The sequence below is a fragment of the Natrix helvetica genome (assembly GCF_964273705.1).
Source record: "Natrix helvetica genome assembly, chromosome: 4".
Classification (NCBI taxonomy): Eukaryota; Metazoa; Chordata; class Lepidosauria; order Squamata; family Natricidae; genus Natrix; species Natrix helvetica.
The window spans coordinates 71585313-71600474 of NC_138550.1; the positions used below are offsets into that span (position 1 = coordinate 71585313).

General features: G+C 43.2%; 1 protein-coding gene across 1 annotated transcript in view; it reads right to left on the reverse strand.

The window, feature by feature from the left end:
* Positions 1-1822: 1822 nt before the first annotated feature.
* The window catches only part of SLC4A9 (solute carrier family 4 member 9), a gene marked incomplete at its 5' end in the record, with an annotated part of 67949 nt that continues 54609 nt past the window's right edge, over positions 1823-15162 (reverse strand). Inside the window, 2 exons of the mRNA XM_081949897.1 lie at positions 1823-3391; positions 5797-5952. Coding sequence (XP_081806023.1) covers positions 3338-3391; positions 5797-5952 — 210 coding nt within the window. The 3' untranslated portion in view covers positions 1823-3337. The remainder of the gene's footprint in view (positions 3392-5796; positions 5953-15162) is intronic.

Below are 15162 nucleotides of genomic sequence, written 5' to 3' on the forward strand. Positions count from 1 at the left end.
CAGAAGACCATGCAGGCAGAAAACCATATTTTTATTTTTAATGTTGCCTTTTTATATTTATTTATTATTATTATTATTTATCAGTACAAATACAACACACACACACACACATACATATACCTGTGTGTGTGTTGTATTTGTGCAACATTAAAAATAAAAGGCAACATTAAAAATAAAAATATGGTTTTCTGCCTGGATGGTCTTCTGTAATGAGCCAAAGGACAGAAAGGGGGAGTAGTGAGCTCCCCCCCATATTTGGGCATACCAGGGGTTGTAACACAAATACATATATATATATATATATATAATTTTTAAGATGATGAATAAAGTGAGATGTTTACTGCTTGTCATTTTACATAATAGATTAAGGGAATTGTAATGAACATTGAACAGTGAAGTTTGTCATTTATAGACAATTTAAGGGTAATCTAATCTAAGATATGGAAAAATGGAGATGAAACATGGAATATATCTACAATGGAATATATCTACAATGGAAACATGGAATATATCTACAATCTACAATGGGAAATTACTGAGATTTAAAGACAGAATCACAAACTGGGGGTGCATAAGGATGTATAATTATATAAAGATAATGATGAGAATAGCTGGGAATTATAACCAGGTCTACATCTCGACCAAAATTAGGCCGGGGGTGGTTGTTAAAAGTACAGTGACTATCTATGTTCTATTTTTTTTTAAGAAAGGAGGAGAATATATGTTAAAATTAAATATGTATATCGAAAAGGAACTATAAATACCATCAACATAAAATGGAGCTTGCTCAGAAACTGAAATACTTTAACTTTAACTTTTATTTGATTTCTAGACCGCCCCTCTCCCAGAAGGGACTCCAAGTAAATGAGATGAAGAGTAGGAAGAAAAAGAGAGAGGTAGGGGAAGAAGAGAGGAATAGGAGAGAGGGCAGGAATAGGAGGAGAGAAATGAGGAGTGGAAAGGGGGGAGAGGAGAAGGAGAGAGGAAGGGGAAGTAGAGTTGGGAAGGATGACAGAGGGAAGAAAGGAGAGATGGAGAAGAAAGTGTTGGATAAGGACAAATATGGTGTATGGAGAGCAGAAGAGCTAATAATTGTGTTTTGGGAGTTGATAGTAAGATGAATTGATGTAAACATTTAATAATACAAAATGATGCTGACTATGTAATAGTATGTACATGTGATTATATGTTATGAAAATGAAAAAATGAAAAAATATATTTAAAAAAAAGTCAATCCTGCTGGGAGTGATCAGTGGAAAAAGAAGGAAGGGCTGCCCGAGCACCTGCTGGCTGGACACTATAAAGGATGACACCGGGATGACCATGGAGGCGGTGTGAGACAGAGGGGAATGGAGAGTGCTGATCCATAGAGTGGCGGCGGATTGGACATGATTGAATAGTTGATAACGATGAATTATTCATTAAAGTAAGCATCATCAACATGGTTTTTGTAAGAAGAACTTTCAAGAGCTTTCACAATTTACTTTTGTTTTTGCAAAATCATTCTTAATATACTGCAAAATAAAATTCAACCATGGCTTCACACAGGCCTTTCTAACTCAGTGCAAGAAACATGTTGCTTGCATTTATCATCCATAGATGAAAGGTTTTCGGAAAAATCAAAACTAACACTTTCACTGGACCAATCTCTGAAGTATCACAACAAGCATTACTGATAATCACCATGAATTGCTCCAAAAGAAAAAAATAATAATGGAGAAACTAGGAAGAACTAGAATTCAAAATATAGTAGGAAACAAATAAGGAAATTTTGCAACAATATTTCTTTTGACAAATTTTATTTAGCATAACTTTAGGGAGTTTTAAATAATGCTGGCAAACCATGGATACAAAAGGATACATAAAGGCATACTACAGCAAAATACATCTGAGGGACACAGACTGGATTCATACATTGATGCTGAGTTAATGTATTGTATGAATACTGTTCATACAGCAGATTAACCCAGGTTATATAATAAACCAGCAATAAATACATGACCCATACCTAACTAACCCATACTTAACTGAGTGTGCAAGTAATATCACAGAATGCCTAAGCAGTTTGTGCTTAAATTTTTCAAAACATTTAACTCTGCTTTACACCTTTATGAGACTCATCATATATTGTGTAAATGAAACATCTGAAAATGCTGCCTCCTCCTCCTCCAACTATCCAGAAGCACAACTTAAAGGCAACAGCTTGAAATTTTGCATGTAAAGAAGAAAAATGATTTGATTGTTTCATTCTGCATTCAATATTTGTTGTTTATATTCTGTATATAACTTCTAAACTGCATATCAACGACCCCACATTCTGTATTTATGATACATTCTGTGAATCAACTAACTGTAAAAAATATCAGGGAACTAATATGCAATTGGATATGACTTGCTGAAAGTCATTTAATATTAAATGTACAGTGTAAGCGAGAAAATGTATGTGCATGCTATCATTATTATCCCCTTCAGTAGTTATGAGATAACTTCCAGATCAAAGGTTTTCCAAGCAGCTTATAAAACAGATTAGGTAATACCCACAAGATGTGATGAAGGCAAAGGTAAGAAGAACCAACTTTGTGTAATATCTGAATTTCTTCAACATGTCCCTCTAGTTCTTTTGCTGTGTTTGCTTAATTTATCGTTCTGCTCCCATAACAGCAATTAATATCAGAGAATGAAAGACACATTTTCAGCCTATTGAGAATCTTTATGAGATACAAACATAACCAAGCTTCAAAAAGTGATGGCATCAACAGGAATTACTTAACTACAATTGCTTGAACATGCACAGAGGAAAAATAAAGCAGTGATGTTCCTTATTCCTCGGGCCAGAAATTGGGGTGTGCCCTATCAGAGATACATGGGTTGTATCTGCCTTGGGATTGTCATTCTGGCTAAATTGCTAAGTGTCATGGATAGAGAAGTTGGATGTTCTGCCTTCAATCACAGTGATACAATATTGCCAATGGCAATAGCATCTTTTTAGGTAAGAATGAATCTGGCAAAAACTATGTGAGGAAGAGTAAAATGCAGGATGTTTGCTTTGCTACCCTAATAAAACCAGACTTTTTGAGGAAGCCAGTTTTTTTCTCTTTGCATGTATTTTTTCCTCACTTCCAAACTCTTACTTTGTGCAACAGCAAGAAATGGAAACTCTTAAAGATCAAGTTCCTTCCACCTGAATAGTCCCACAATTGATTGACTTTCATATTCATAGTAAACATCTTATTCTCTATTTAGTCTAAACTTCCCCATAAGTTATGCCTTCTTTAAAAAATATTCTTACGTACTGTCCATGTGCATCTTTGGCTTGTCAGATGATGGATATCTTCATCTAGTTCACAGAGATATTGATTTCTGGTCCTTTTTCTTGGTACATAAGTTCAGACTAAAATGAACATAAATCAAAGAAACAGTTATTAGGAGATAAGCAATATATGTACTCATGTATTTTTCTTCACCCTCAGAAAATGATTTTATAACTTCTGAAGAGATAAAGATACAGTGGAGAAAAGGTCACCTTACAGAGAGATCCTTTCCGCAAAGAGGATCTTTTATCCCTCAGTCTGTAGTATCTGGAAATACCTAATCTACATTCTAAACCAGTGGTTCCCAACCTTTTTTGGCCATGACCAACCTAACCATCTCTAAAATCCTACCCTACCCCCCCCCCTGACATCTAATTCTTACTATTCAAAAAGTGAACTCCTACTCATGCGGAGGAAGCCTAAAAGGCCATTAACTTGATTTAAACAAGGTTCTAAAGAACATGCCATCCATGAAAGAAAGAAAAATAAAAGAACAAAAGACAGTAGAAGTATTGAGGAACTTAAAAATAATAGTATAAAGGAAATAAAAAACCAGCAAATAAAATTTCAAAACATATAATAGAGAACTGAAATGCATAAATATAAAATAATTTTAATGAAAGTTTTTTCGGTAATACCTTGATCATATTAATTAGTATACATATCAAAATAAAGGTACCTAACAAATTCAAAATACAATTTGAGCTCACCTCAAGATCATATATACAACTCAATCCTATGCATGTCTACTCAGAAATAAGTACCATTATCTTCAATGGGGTTTACTCCTGGGAAAATGTAGGATTGCAGCTTTAGTCTACTTAAATTAGTGAGATCCTTGTGCTTGATGCCTGCTGCAGAGAGATTTTATATTACGCTGCAATTTAGTTGGCTTCATTCTCAGGTCTGCTCGTTCAGTGATATTAAAAGAAGATGGAGCAGAAAGAGGGAAATTTTAAAAAAACATTCTTAGCTTAATTTAAGAATAATAAGATTGCTATGAACAAAAGGGGGTTTGTAACCTATGACCTCCCGACTCGCCCACTTGGTTTGAACCTGCAGCTTAGTGGGGAAATGCTTTGATAGATCAGTAGGTGGAGTTGAATCATACAGGCCTGGCAAGGCCTATACATTTGTGGCCCAGCCCCAGATTTCTCTGAGAGGAAAAGTCTTGTAAAACATGGCCTGGGAAAACACAGACTAAAAATAACTGTAAATCTAACAATTTATTACTTAAACGTGGGTCCTGGTTCTGTATCCCCACTGCTGGGCTTCCCCCAGCAGCCATCCACTCTGTCTCCCCACAGAGCAGCTCTCCCTGTTCTAGACAATTGCTAGCTTTTCTCTGTGTGATTTGCAACAGTCCTACTTTGCTGAAAACTACAGTCTGTGGGCACAGTGCTGGAAGAGAGACTGCTTGAGCAGAAGACCTCTAAGGTCACTTCCAACTCTGTTATTCTGTAATGGTATCTTGTCAATTGTAAGAAACAAATGATGTACCTTGTGAGTTGCTTGTGAAGCAAACAGTGAAGAGTACCTAGGAGCTGGAGCTAGTAATCAGTGGTTAATATTATCCAGAAAAAGGACATGGCTATTACTCTGCTAAAGTCAAAATAATATTGGCCCTGAAAGGAATGCTGATAAAAGTTAGGGTGATAAACATAAAAAACACAATCCAAACAGATAACCAGTCAACAAATATATCTTCTGATAGCTAAAACTAAAGGCTGTAAGGGGCTAGCTACAGAGGTTGGCACTATTTTATCATCCCAAAGGATGTGTGCCCATGTTGTGAATGAGAGAACGTCTTATTCAGATGTGCATTACATGCTTTTGAATACTGTAAATGACAGCAAAAATATAAAAGGAAACCTAGTCCCTACAGTCCCAAAACTATATGTATCGTATTTTTCAGAGTATAAGATGCACTTTCTCTCCAAAAAGTGACTGGAAATGTCTGTATATCTTATACTCCAAATATTGGGGGGAGGGGGGGAGGGGGTTGGTGTGGCATCAATCAGCTGTTTTAGAACGGGCCACAGAGGCAGCGCTGAACGGGCCGCACCTAACAGGCCGTAAATGGGCAGCGGTGGCAAATGAGCCACAGCAAACGGGCTGCGGCAAATGGGCCATGCCGAACTGGTGGTGGCGAATGGGTAGGCCCAATGGGCAGCAGCGAATACAGTAGTTTAATTATTGCCAATATTGATTAACTAATTTTCTCAGATCTCAAAATAGGGATTGAACTAATGTGCTAATTCCAGGGTAATATACTGTAGATTACAGCTCCATAATTCTGAAAGTGATTTCTGAAGAATTTGCCTGGGAGTGATAGGAACTCTGTGCCCATGAACAAGTTACACAATGTAGTTCTTCAGTATTTTACACTGTGATTTTGAGATTGTGGTGCAGAAATAATTTCTAATTACTACTAGTGTAACTCTTTCCCAATCTTGTTCATCGACCAAACTTTAACCATGCTCACATCTTCACTGTCACTCTCATCCTGATCTTGTATCCTCTTCAGCTTTTCTTCTTCCTCCTTTTTGTCTTTTTCTGGCATAATATCATCCAGCCAACTCAGATGTTGTAGAGAGAAGATGTATTCCATTGCCTTCCGAATACCTACTAGAGCCAGCAGCTAGAAGGTGAGATAATCATCACATAAAATTAGTCTGCTTGTAATTATTAATAATTTAAATAGCATTATTACTGCATACACAACATCACTGCAGAATATAAAAACACATTAAAATGTTCAAGGAGTTTACCATTGAAATGTTGAAAAAGAGAACTGGAACAAAAGCAAAGACAAAGCTAATGAGTGATTAGTATGAGCAAATGTGGGTATTTGCCTTTACATCCTGGTTTGGTTTGGGGTGAGAACTAAAGGGGTGTACCAAAGTCTTCACAGAAAATATGAATTTTGAAGAGGTGTTTGAATGAAGACAATAACTGCCATAAGGGAATTTTGTTACGGAATTCTAGGTATAGACGTTCCTCCCATACTCCTACATGAAGAGGTCTTGTGTCAGCGTTCCAAATATCATGCAGAATTAAATCAGAGTCCAAGGCAGAGCTATCCTTAAAGTTCCAATTTAAGAAGACAGACATGTTAGCACATCTGTGGAATCCCAAATTAAAAGTTTCCTGGGATTCCACCCAGTTGAAAGTTCATAGTCTTATCCCCACACCCATAAATCCATCACATGGTCCAATCTTCTTCATGCTGGCTTCTCCACCCAGCTGGTTCCGGTCAGGTGCAGAGGTGCAGAGACAAAAGATGACCTTGGGCTTCTAGAAAGGAATGACAACAACACATTCTACACTTCTACTCCTTTCTATTCCCCCTCCCAATTACTACACTAATGAAACAGCATAGAAAAATAATAGAGTGTGTGGGAGGCCAAATATCCTAAAAGGAATATAACTGCAGGCCTGACAGGCGGCCTCTCCTCAGAAGAAAACCTTTTCCTGAAAAGAGAATAACATAAAAGTTAACATAACAAAATTAACCACCTCTTCCCTCCCCCCGGGGGGACCCTTTGGCTTATCAGGAAACTTGTCATGGAATTGTTTTACTAACTTCTCCACTTTTAGATTCCAGCTTTTCACCCAAGTAGCTTCAGACAAAGGGTAATCCTTCCAATACACTAAATACTGTAAGCGACCCCTATTCAGCCTGGAGTCTACGATTTTTTCCACCTCAGATTGTGTTTCCCCTTCTATCACTACAGGAGGAGAGAAAGCTTGGGTGGATGCTCTTATGCTGGACCCAATTACTGGCTTCAACAAGCTACAATGAAATTCTGGGTCAATTTTCCCCAGACCTCTGGGTAGACTGAGTTGAACTGTAACTGGGTTAACTATCTTCACTATTGGGAATGCACCTAGAAATTTTGGACCAAATTTCTGGCTAGGCATTCTTAATTTCATGTATTTAGTAGATACAAAAACTTTGTCCCCCACATGAAAGAGGTTTTGGAGCGAGCGGTGTTTATCAGCTTGCTTCTTGTAGGCTTCTGCCACATCTGCTATTTGTATTTTTCCAATCCTTTCTTTAGTGTGTCCATCCATTCATTCAGAGACATGAAGGAGGGAGGTTCTCTAGGCAACTCAGGCATGGCAACAAATTCCATGCCACTGATAATCTGGAAAGGAGTTAATCCAGTGCTGCTGTGGACCACGTCATTGTACGCCACTTCGGCGAAGGGTAGCAAATCCAACCAGTTGTCTTGCTGATAGTCCACATAACACAGGATGTATTGTTCCACCACTGCATTGGCCCTATCTGCTGCACAGTGCATGCTGGGATGAACCTCTGAGCTCAGTTCTTGTGGACCCAATGGATCTCAGGAACTCTCTCCAGAACTTGGCTGTGAACTGGACTCCGCAGTCTGAAATGATCCTCTTGGGCATTCCGTGCAGGCGATAAATGTGTTACAAACATTTTTGCTAATTTCTTTGCAGATGGCAACCCTAAGCAAGTGATGAAGTGTGCCTGCTTGGAAACCAAATCAATAACTTTCCAGATTACTCTTTTCCCACTGCTGTCTGGGAGTTTGACAATGAAGTCCATTGCGATCTCTTCCCATGGTCGGTTAGGGCTGGCCACTCGTAGTAATCCAGGGGACTTCTCCGACAGTGGTTTCATTGTTGCACAAGTAGCACAGCTTTTTACATAATCTTCCACCTCCGATTGCATCTTCGGCCACCAAAATTGATGCCTGGCAAGGTTGAGCATTTTTAGGAATCCAAAGTGGCCTCATAGTTCCGCCTCATGGCTTTGCTGTAGGACTTCCAGCCTCAACCTTGCGGGGACGTACAGTTTTGACCCCTTCCAGGCTAATTCATTTTCCATCGTAAGGGTATCCTGGTTATTGTTGAGCCACTGGTCTGTTGGGAGCGCCAATTTCATAGTTGTCATCAGCTTATCCTGGCTTTGGTTAGTGACTTAGGCTGTCTTTTGGTGGGAGGAAGAAATGATGGGGTGAACACCTTCTCCCTTCTTACTGTCGTACTGTGGTTTTCTCGACAAAACATCCCTCAACAAGGTTTTTGGTACTTTTTGGATCCCTGGGGTTTTGTCTCTGCTGCAGGTGCTGCAGGTTCTGGGCTCTTAGGTTCAATCATCCCTGGGTGGCCCTTTTCCTCCACTGGTGGTAGCGGCCCAAATGTAATAATCAATTTCCTATTGCAGTCTTCCCACTTTATCGTAGGCTTCCACTTGTCAAGCCATGCAAGCCCCAAGATAATATTTTCTAGCATCTCTGGAGCCACAATGAATCTGAGAAGGTCATAGTGGCGGCCCACTTGTAACTTTACCAGTTCAATTATTAGCATGGCTGGGGCCCCTCCAATTAGCATTCCATCTACCTGCTCAACCCGAATGGGACAGGCTAGAGGTCTTGTGCATATACCTAGTTGCTTTACAATCGACATGCTGATAAAGCATCGAGTGCAACTGGTGTCCACAACTGCTTCAACTTCCCCTTCCACTCCCGTCTCGGGTACTTGGAGGTTGGCTTGGAAGGTGAAGGGGCGGATGGGTGCACTCACCATTGGGTCATCTTTGGCATTTTCCTCCTCCGAGGCTTCCCCATTAGTAGGACTCTTCGTCACCTTAGGTTGGGGATCCTCTTCCAGAGTTTGTTGGCCCAGATGACTCTTTTCTGGTGGCATCTGGGGCCTTCTCTTTACTGCCATGGCGGTTGGTGCACACATTTGTGGCATTGGGGCTGGAGCCAAGCACTCTGACGCTCTGTGGCCAAGTTGACAGCAACAGTGCCATTTTATTGGCACCCACGAGGGAGGGAACCTAGTTACATCTCTAAACTTGGGAACCACCTCATCACATTGTTCCGCTATCCATCCTGCAGCTTTCCCCTTATTCATCATTTCTTCCATTGTCAAGAACTCTTCTCTGTAGGAAGGTGGGGTAAGAACCTGTTGGGGCATTGCAGATGAGACTGGACTCGGGGGGGGGGATGTCAATCCTTGGGTTGGCCACTGCCCAGTTATCTGCCATGGTGCCATCTGCTGAGGGAAGGCAGGTGCCCACTGGCATCCCTTCCATCCATGACCTTGGGTTAAGACCCATCCCGAGGTTGCCTGATTCACAGGTTGCAGTTCAACCAATGATGGCTGGCTGGGGGGGGGGGGTTATGTGCCAAGGCCCCCTCTGCTGGCTTGCAGGATTTTCCCATGTTGATGGCCAAGCAGGTGCCCACTGGCATCTTTTCCATCCATACTCTGGGAAGAAAGCCCAATTTGGTGATGCCTGATTCACAAGCTGCAGCCCAATTTCTGGTGGCTGGCTAATGAAAGATGCTAGCCAAATCCCTTCTTGCTGGCTGGGTTGAATTTCCCATTTGGATAGGGAATCTGTCTTCAACTCATTTGCAGGGTAATGGGTCATTTCATTTATCGCTGTTTGGAAGAGTAATTATCTCCACTCCAGTCCTCTAGTCCATTGCAGCTTTTACTAGTGAAGGGGGGGAAAGATTGACTCACGTTTGGCTGAAGAAGTTGGTCTGGGATTCCAAACATCTTGTCGCTTGCAGCTGTGTGTAGAATCTTTCCCCCACTGCATTCCTCCAGATGCTATAAATCTTCAAACAGAAACTCCTTCACACTCCGAGGCTTTGCAAAGAAACTTCAAACAGAAATCCCTTTGCACTCTGAAGTTTTGCAGAGAAGCATCTTGTCCCGCTCATTTTCTTCGCTGATATTTTACACTGACCGGGTCAGTTAGTGTTGGAAAATCATCACCCCTCACCAGCCTCATGTGGGGTTTTGCTGGTGATTTATTTTAAAGGTAGATTTGGGATAATGTCAGCGTTCCAAATATCATGCAGAATTAAATCAGAGTCCAAGGCAGAGCTAGCCTTAAAGTTCCAATTTAATAAGACAGACATGTTGGCACATCTGTGGAATCCCAAATTAAAAGCTTCCTGGGATTGCACCCAGTTGAAAGTGCATGATCTTATCCCCACATCTATAAATCCATCACATGGTCCAATCTTCTTCAGCCATGCTGGCATCTCTACCCAGCTGGTTCCGGTCAGGTGCAGAGGTGCGGAGACAAAAGATGACCTTGGACCAAAGGAATGACAACAACACATTCCACACTTCTACTCCTTTCTATTCCCCCTCCCAATTACTACACTAATGAAACAGCATAGAAAAATAATAAGAGTGTGTGGCAGGCCAAATATCCTAAAAGGAATATAACTGCAGGCCTGACATCTTGATTATATCGTGTCCTCGTGACCTTGGCTTCACCTCTTTCCCAGGCTATAGCTGAATAACTTGAATGAGATATATGCAATGAAATCCCTCTCCCCTGGAATGAGTGTCACAGAGTATCCTAAATCCTGGACTGTAAAGGGAAGTAATATATTTGATGATGGTTCACTTCAGAGGTGGTATTCAGCTGATTTGCACTGGTTTGTGTGAACTGATGATTGAAATTTGGCCTGGGTCGCTGAACCAGTAGCAACCACTGGCTGGCCAACCCCCTGAACCAGTCACCTGGTTGCTGCTCACTCGCTTGCCCTGCCCACCCACTCGGCGCTCGCTTGCTCACCCCGCCTGCCCGCTCAATGCTCACTCACCCCATCCACCCGCTTGATGCTCACTCAATGCTCGCCCTGCCAATCCCAGCCCTATATATGTTTCCTTTGCTTCACCATACTGCCCAGCTACATACCTCACCAGTCGCCTCCATGGCTCACACTTTCTGCTCAGCTCACCAAAGGTAAGTAAGCATGCTGCCTGCTTGCCCTTCACCTTGGGTCAGGGTCAGGGGCCCCAGGGATACCCCATTCCCCAAGGCCCCGGAGCTGCCACTCACCTCGGCCAGGTTAGAGAATGTGCCACTCCCCGGCTCTGGCCTTGCCCCAGAGCTGCTGCCCACTCACTGCCTGCTCTCCCTTTGCCTGTTGCATGCATTGCCCCATTTCCCCTTCTTTAGCGGTCCCGGCCCTAGCCCTGCTTCCTCCCGCACCACTGCCTCTTTCTTTAGGCTGCTTACCTTCCTCCCGTGGCTGCTGGTCTGGGCACTAGAAGGCAAGCTTACCTCTGGTAATTTTCGGCAGCCTCCAGCCAACCATCACTGCTGGAAAGCGGCTTTCAGGCTTCTTGCAGTCACATCAAAAAAGAGAGCTTGCTCTCTTTTTCGGTGCAACTGCGAGAAGCCTCCTAACTGCCTCCTCTGTGCCAGCCTTTTCCCAGCAGTGGTGGGAAAACTACCAGAGGTCACAGAAAAAAATGTTGCTGTTGCCGCCCTATTCTCTCTGCCCGTGCATGTGCATCCCTTTACCTGCTGTGTCGCTCTGCTCGGACTTCCCTGGGAAAGTCCCTCCGACACAGCAGGCAACGGGATGCCCGTGCATGGCCGATGCGAAGAATAAGAAGCGACGGCAATGGCAATGGCAACGGCTTTTTTTGGCGACCTCCAATAGTTTTCAGAAGCCTCCAGCTAGCCACCACTGCCAGGAAGTGGCTGGCAAAGAGGAGGCAGCTGGAAGGCTTCTCGCAGTCACACCAAAAAAGAGAGCACACTCTCTTTTTTGATGCGACTGTGAGAAGCCTCCCAGCTGCTTCCTGGCAGCGGCAGCTGGCTGGAGGCTGCTGAAAACTACAAAGGTCAGCTTGCCTTCTGGATTCTGGACCAGCTGCCCCAGGGGGAAGGTAAGCAGCCTGAAGAAAGAGGCGGTGGTGGTGGAGGAAATGGAGATAGGGCTAGGGTTGTTGAAGGAGAGGAAACGGGGTGACATGTGAGACTGGTGAAGAGAGGGCAGTGCAGCATGCAGGAGGAGGCATTTGACAGATTAGGCCAAGCCTGGGCAGAAAATAGGTAGGTAGAAATTCAAATTTTTTCCTACCTTTTTCTGTGGGTGTGGCTTGGTTGTGGGGGTCATGTGACTGAGTGGGCATGGGCGTGATTGATATCAAGTTGGCCATGCCCACTCAGTCACATGACACCCCTCACCTAGTCACGCCCACAGAACTGGTAGTAAAAAAAATTGAATCGCACCACTGTTCTATGGAACAGTTCGCCACCCCACAGATACTCAGTGTTTTAGTGTTTTAGTTTTAGTAGGGCTGTAAAAATGCCTCTGCAGGAAGTATTTTAGGGATGCAGAAGTTTAGCTTAAGTTCATCCTATTATAGGAAGATGAACAGAACGATATGGGGTATTTATTTATTTGGGTTTTTTTGTTTGTTTATTGCATCCTGAAGTTAGAATATATGGGAATTAGTGGCATGGGCATTCAGATGATGATAAATAAAAACAGTAGTCATTCCTGGGCTAAATTTTGGGGTGAACCCTAGGAAGCTGATGTGATAGAAGAGTGTATTTCTATGGGGATGAGTCACAGGAGGCATGATGGACACAGGAGGCATGATGGCAAGTTATTGCAGGTCCCCACACTTCAGGTACTTCTACTCCCCTTTGACCACATAATAATATGGCTCAGTGTTATTGGCTCAGGATGCTGTTGGAGAATGCAACAACGGGTACAATAGGATTATGTGGGATGAAATTATGTATGTATGTAAGATCTGGTTTGCATCACAGAAAACTGATTGGGGGAGGTCAGGGATATCTAAGATCAGTCTGTTAGACCTGGCTTTTAACTCAATATGGATTCAAGATGAATATTAGTATCAGTTTTCTGCCACGATCAGATTGCTTTCTAGTTTTGTGCACATTGTTAGACTTATGAGTAATTTTATTACATGCCTTAATATGAGATTGCCTCCAACCAAGGAGCTATAGAAGATAAAATGACACCTAGAATGGTAGAAAATAAAGTCACTGACCAAATGCAGTTCCGTACCCACATTTAAGAACATGTTTAGCATTCTTCATGTTTAGTGAATATGTAGATTCACATCCAGTGACTGTTTAAGATTACCTTTTGCTTTAGAAAAAAAGAGAGGCGACAATTCTCTTGCCGATTGCTGTAACATTTGTGACCTGTTTCACAGATAGAATTATTCAGTTTCACTCAGAGTTGGGAACTACTTGGGTGGGGGCCAGGCAACATCATCCTAGACTATCTAGCATTGTTTTTAATTTGTGAAGGCCAAGAATGCAGTCAGTCTCTTAATGGCATGAATTCTGCCACCTGTGAGTAAAATGATAACTTATCTGGGTTATCATATGGGTATATCATCTCTTTTTTGAGAGAAAGAGCTGGGTTCCCCCTTGTAGAAGATGATTGTATGCTCCATTCTGAAGTGGCTATTGATCTAAGGATTGCATGGTAGTTCAGTGGTTAAGACGCTGGGCTGGTTGGCTGGAAACTGACTGGAGACCTGAATGCCATGCAATAGGATGAACTCCCATCCTCGCCCCAACTTCTGCCAACATACCATTTCAAAAACAGGTGAATGCAAATAAATAGGTATCATTAAGTTGGGAAGATAACAGCGCTCTATGACATCATGCTGGCCACATGACCACAGACTACTTCAGATAGTGTTGTGTTGTGGCCCAGCAGGAGCCGTTGGAGCTGCCACCAGACTCCGACAGCGAGGGTCACTCTGAGTCGGCTCAGGAGGATGTGGAGGACCCTGGACAGGGTTCTGACTCTGAGCAGAGCGCAGAGAGGCTGGTTGGCCACCAGAAGGCGCCTGAGGCATGGAGCAGTGGTGAAAGCCAAAGGAAGGGGGCTCCTGATGTCATGCCTCGGAGCAGTGGGGAGGAGTCACGGGACAGTGAGTCAGACATCAGCAGTGAGCTGTTAGATGCTCATTACCGGCGTGCTACCCGGCGTAGAGAGCAATTGAGCAATTACAGGAGGTAATAGCTCTCAGCTGCTGATAATTAGACTCCTCTCCAGACTATAAAGGGACTGCTTGTGGACACACCCTTTGCAGGAATCAACTGATCATTGGAGTTGGAGAAGCTCTCAGATCTGTGTCGTACTTTGGCAGGCTGGATTGCTGCCAAAGGGTTTACCTGGATTGCTGCCAATCTGTTCCCTGGACCTTGGCAGGCAGGAGTGCTGCTAAGGTGGTTATCTGGAGCTTGGTAGCTGGATTGCTGCCAAGGGGTGTCACTGTAGCTGGATTGCTGCCCAAAGTGCTATCTGGACCTTGGCAGGCTGGATTGCTGCCAAGGTTGAACCTGTATGTCAATAAACATCTTGAAGAGACTTGTGTCGGAGTGACTTGATATACGAGAGCGGGGGGGGGGGTGTTTCAGAACAGATTGATTCCTGCCCCAAACAAAACTCCATTAAGTTGCAATGGAGCACCTCCAGGCTGAGAATGCCCAGTTGGCTCAACAGATTGCTTTGCTGGCTGGTCATGTCTCTCTGCTTCAGGAGCTTGCTAAACCCCCCCCCCCAGCCAAGGAGGAAATGCCCAGTGGCTACACCAGACAAGTTTGACGGCAAACAAGCAATGTTTGCAGCATTTTTGGGCCAATGCCATCTGTTTATCAGCTTGAGAGCGCAGGACTTTTCCACCGACCAGACGAAGGTGGGATTTATTATCAGCTTGCTCTCAGGCACAGCAGCTCGGTGGGCTACTCGGTTGCTCTCTCAGCCGAGCACTCTGCTGGACGATTTCCAGGGTTTTTGTAACCATCTCAGGCTGATATTTGAGGATCCCATTAAGGAGGAAATAGCCACCAGACTCCTTAAGTCTTTGCAACAGGGATGTGGCTCTTTGCAGGATTATATCAGCGAATTCCGGTTGCTTAGTCAGGACTCAGCCTGGAATGAGCCTGCCCTCATGGACCCTTTTCAGGACGGGCTGTCAGATGACCTGCAGGATGAGCTGGTGAGGGTGGACAGGCCACTGACGTTCGACACGTTGGTCCACTTCTGCC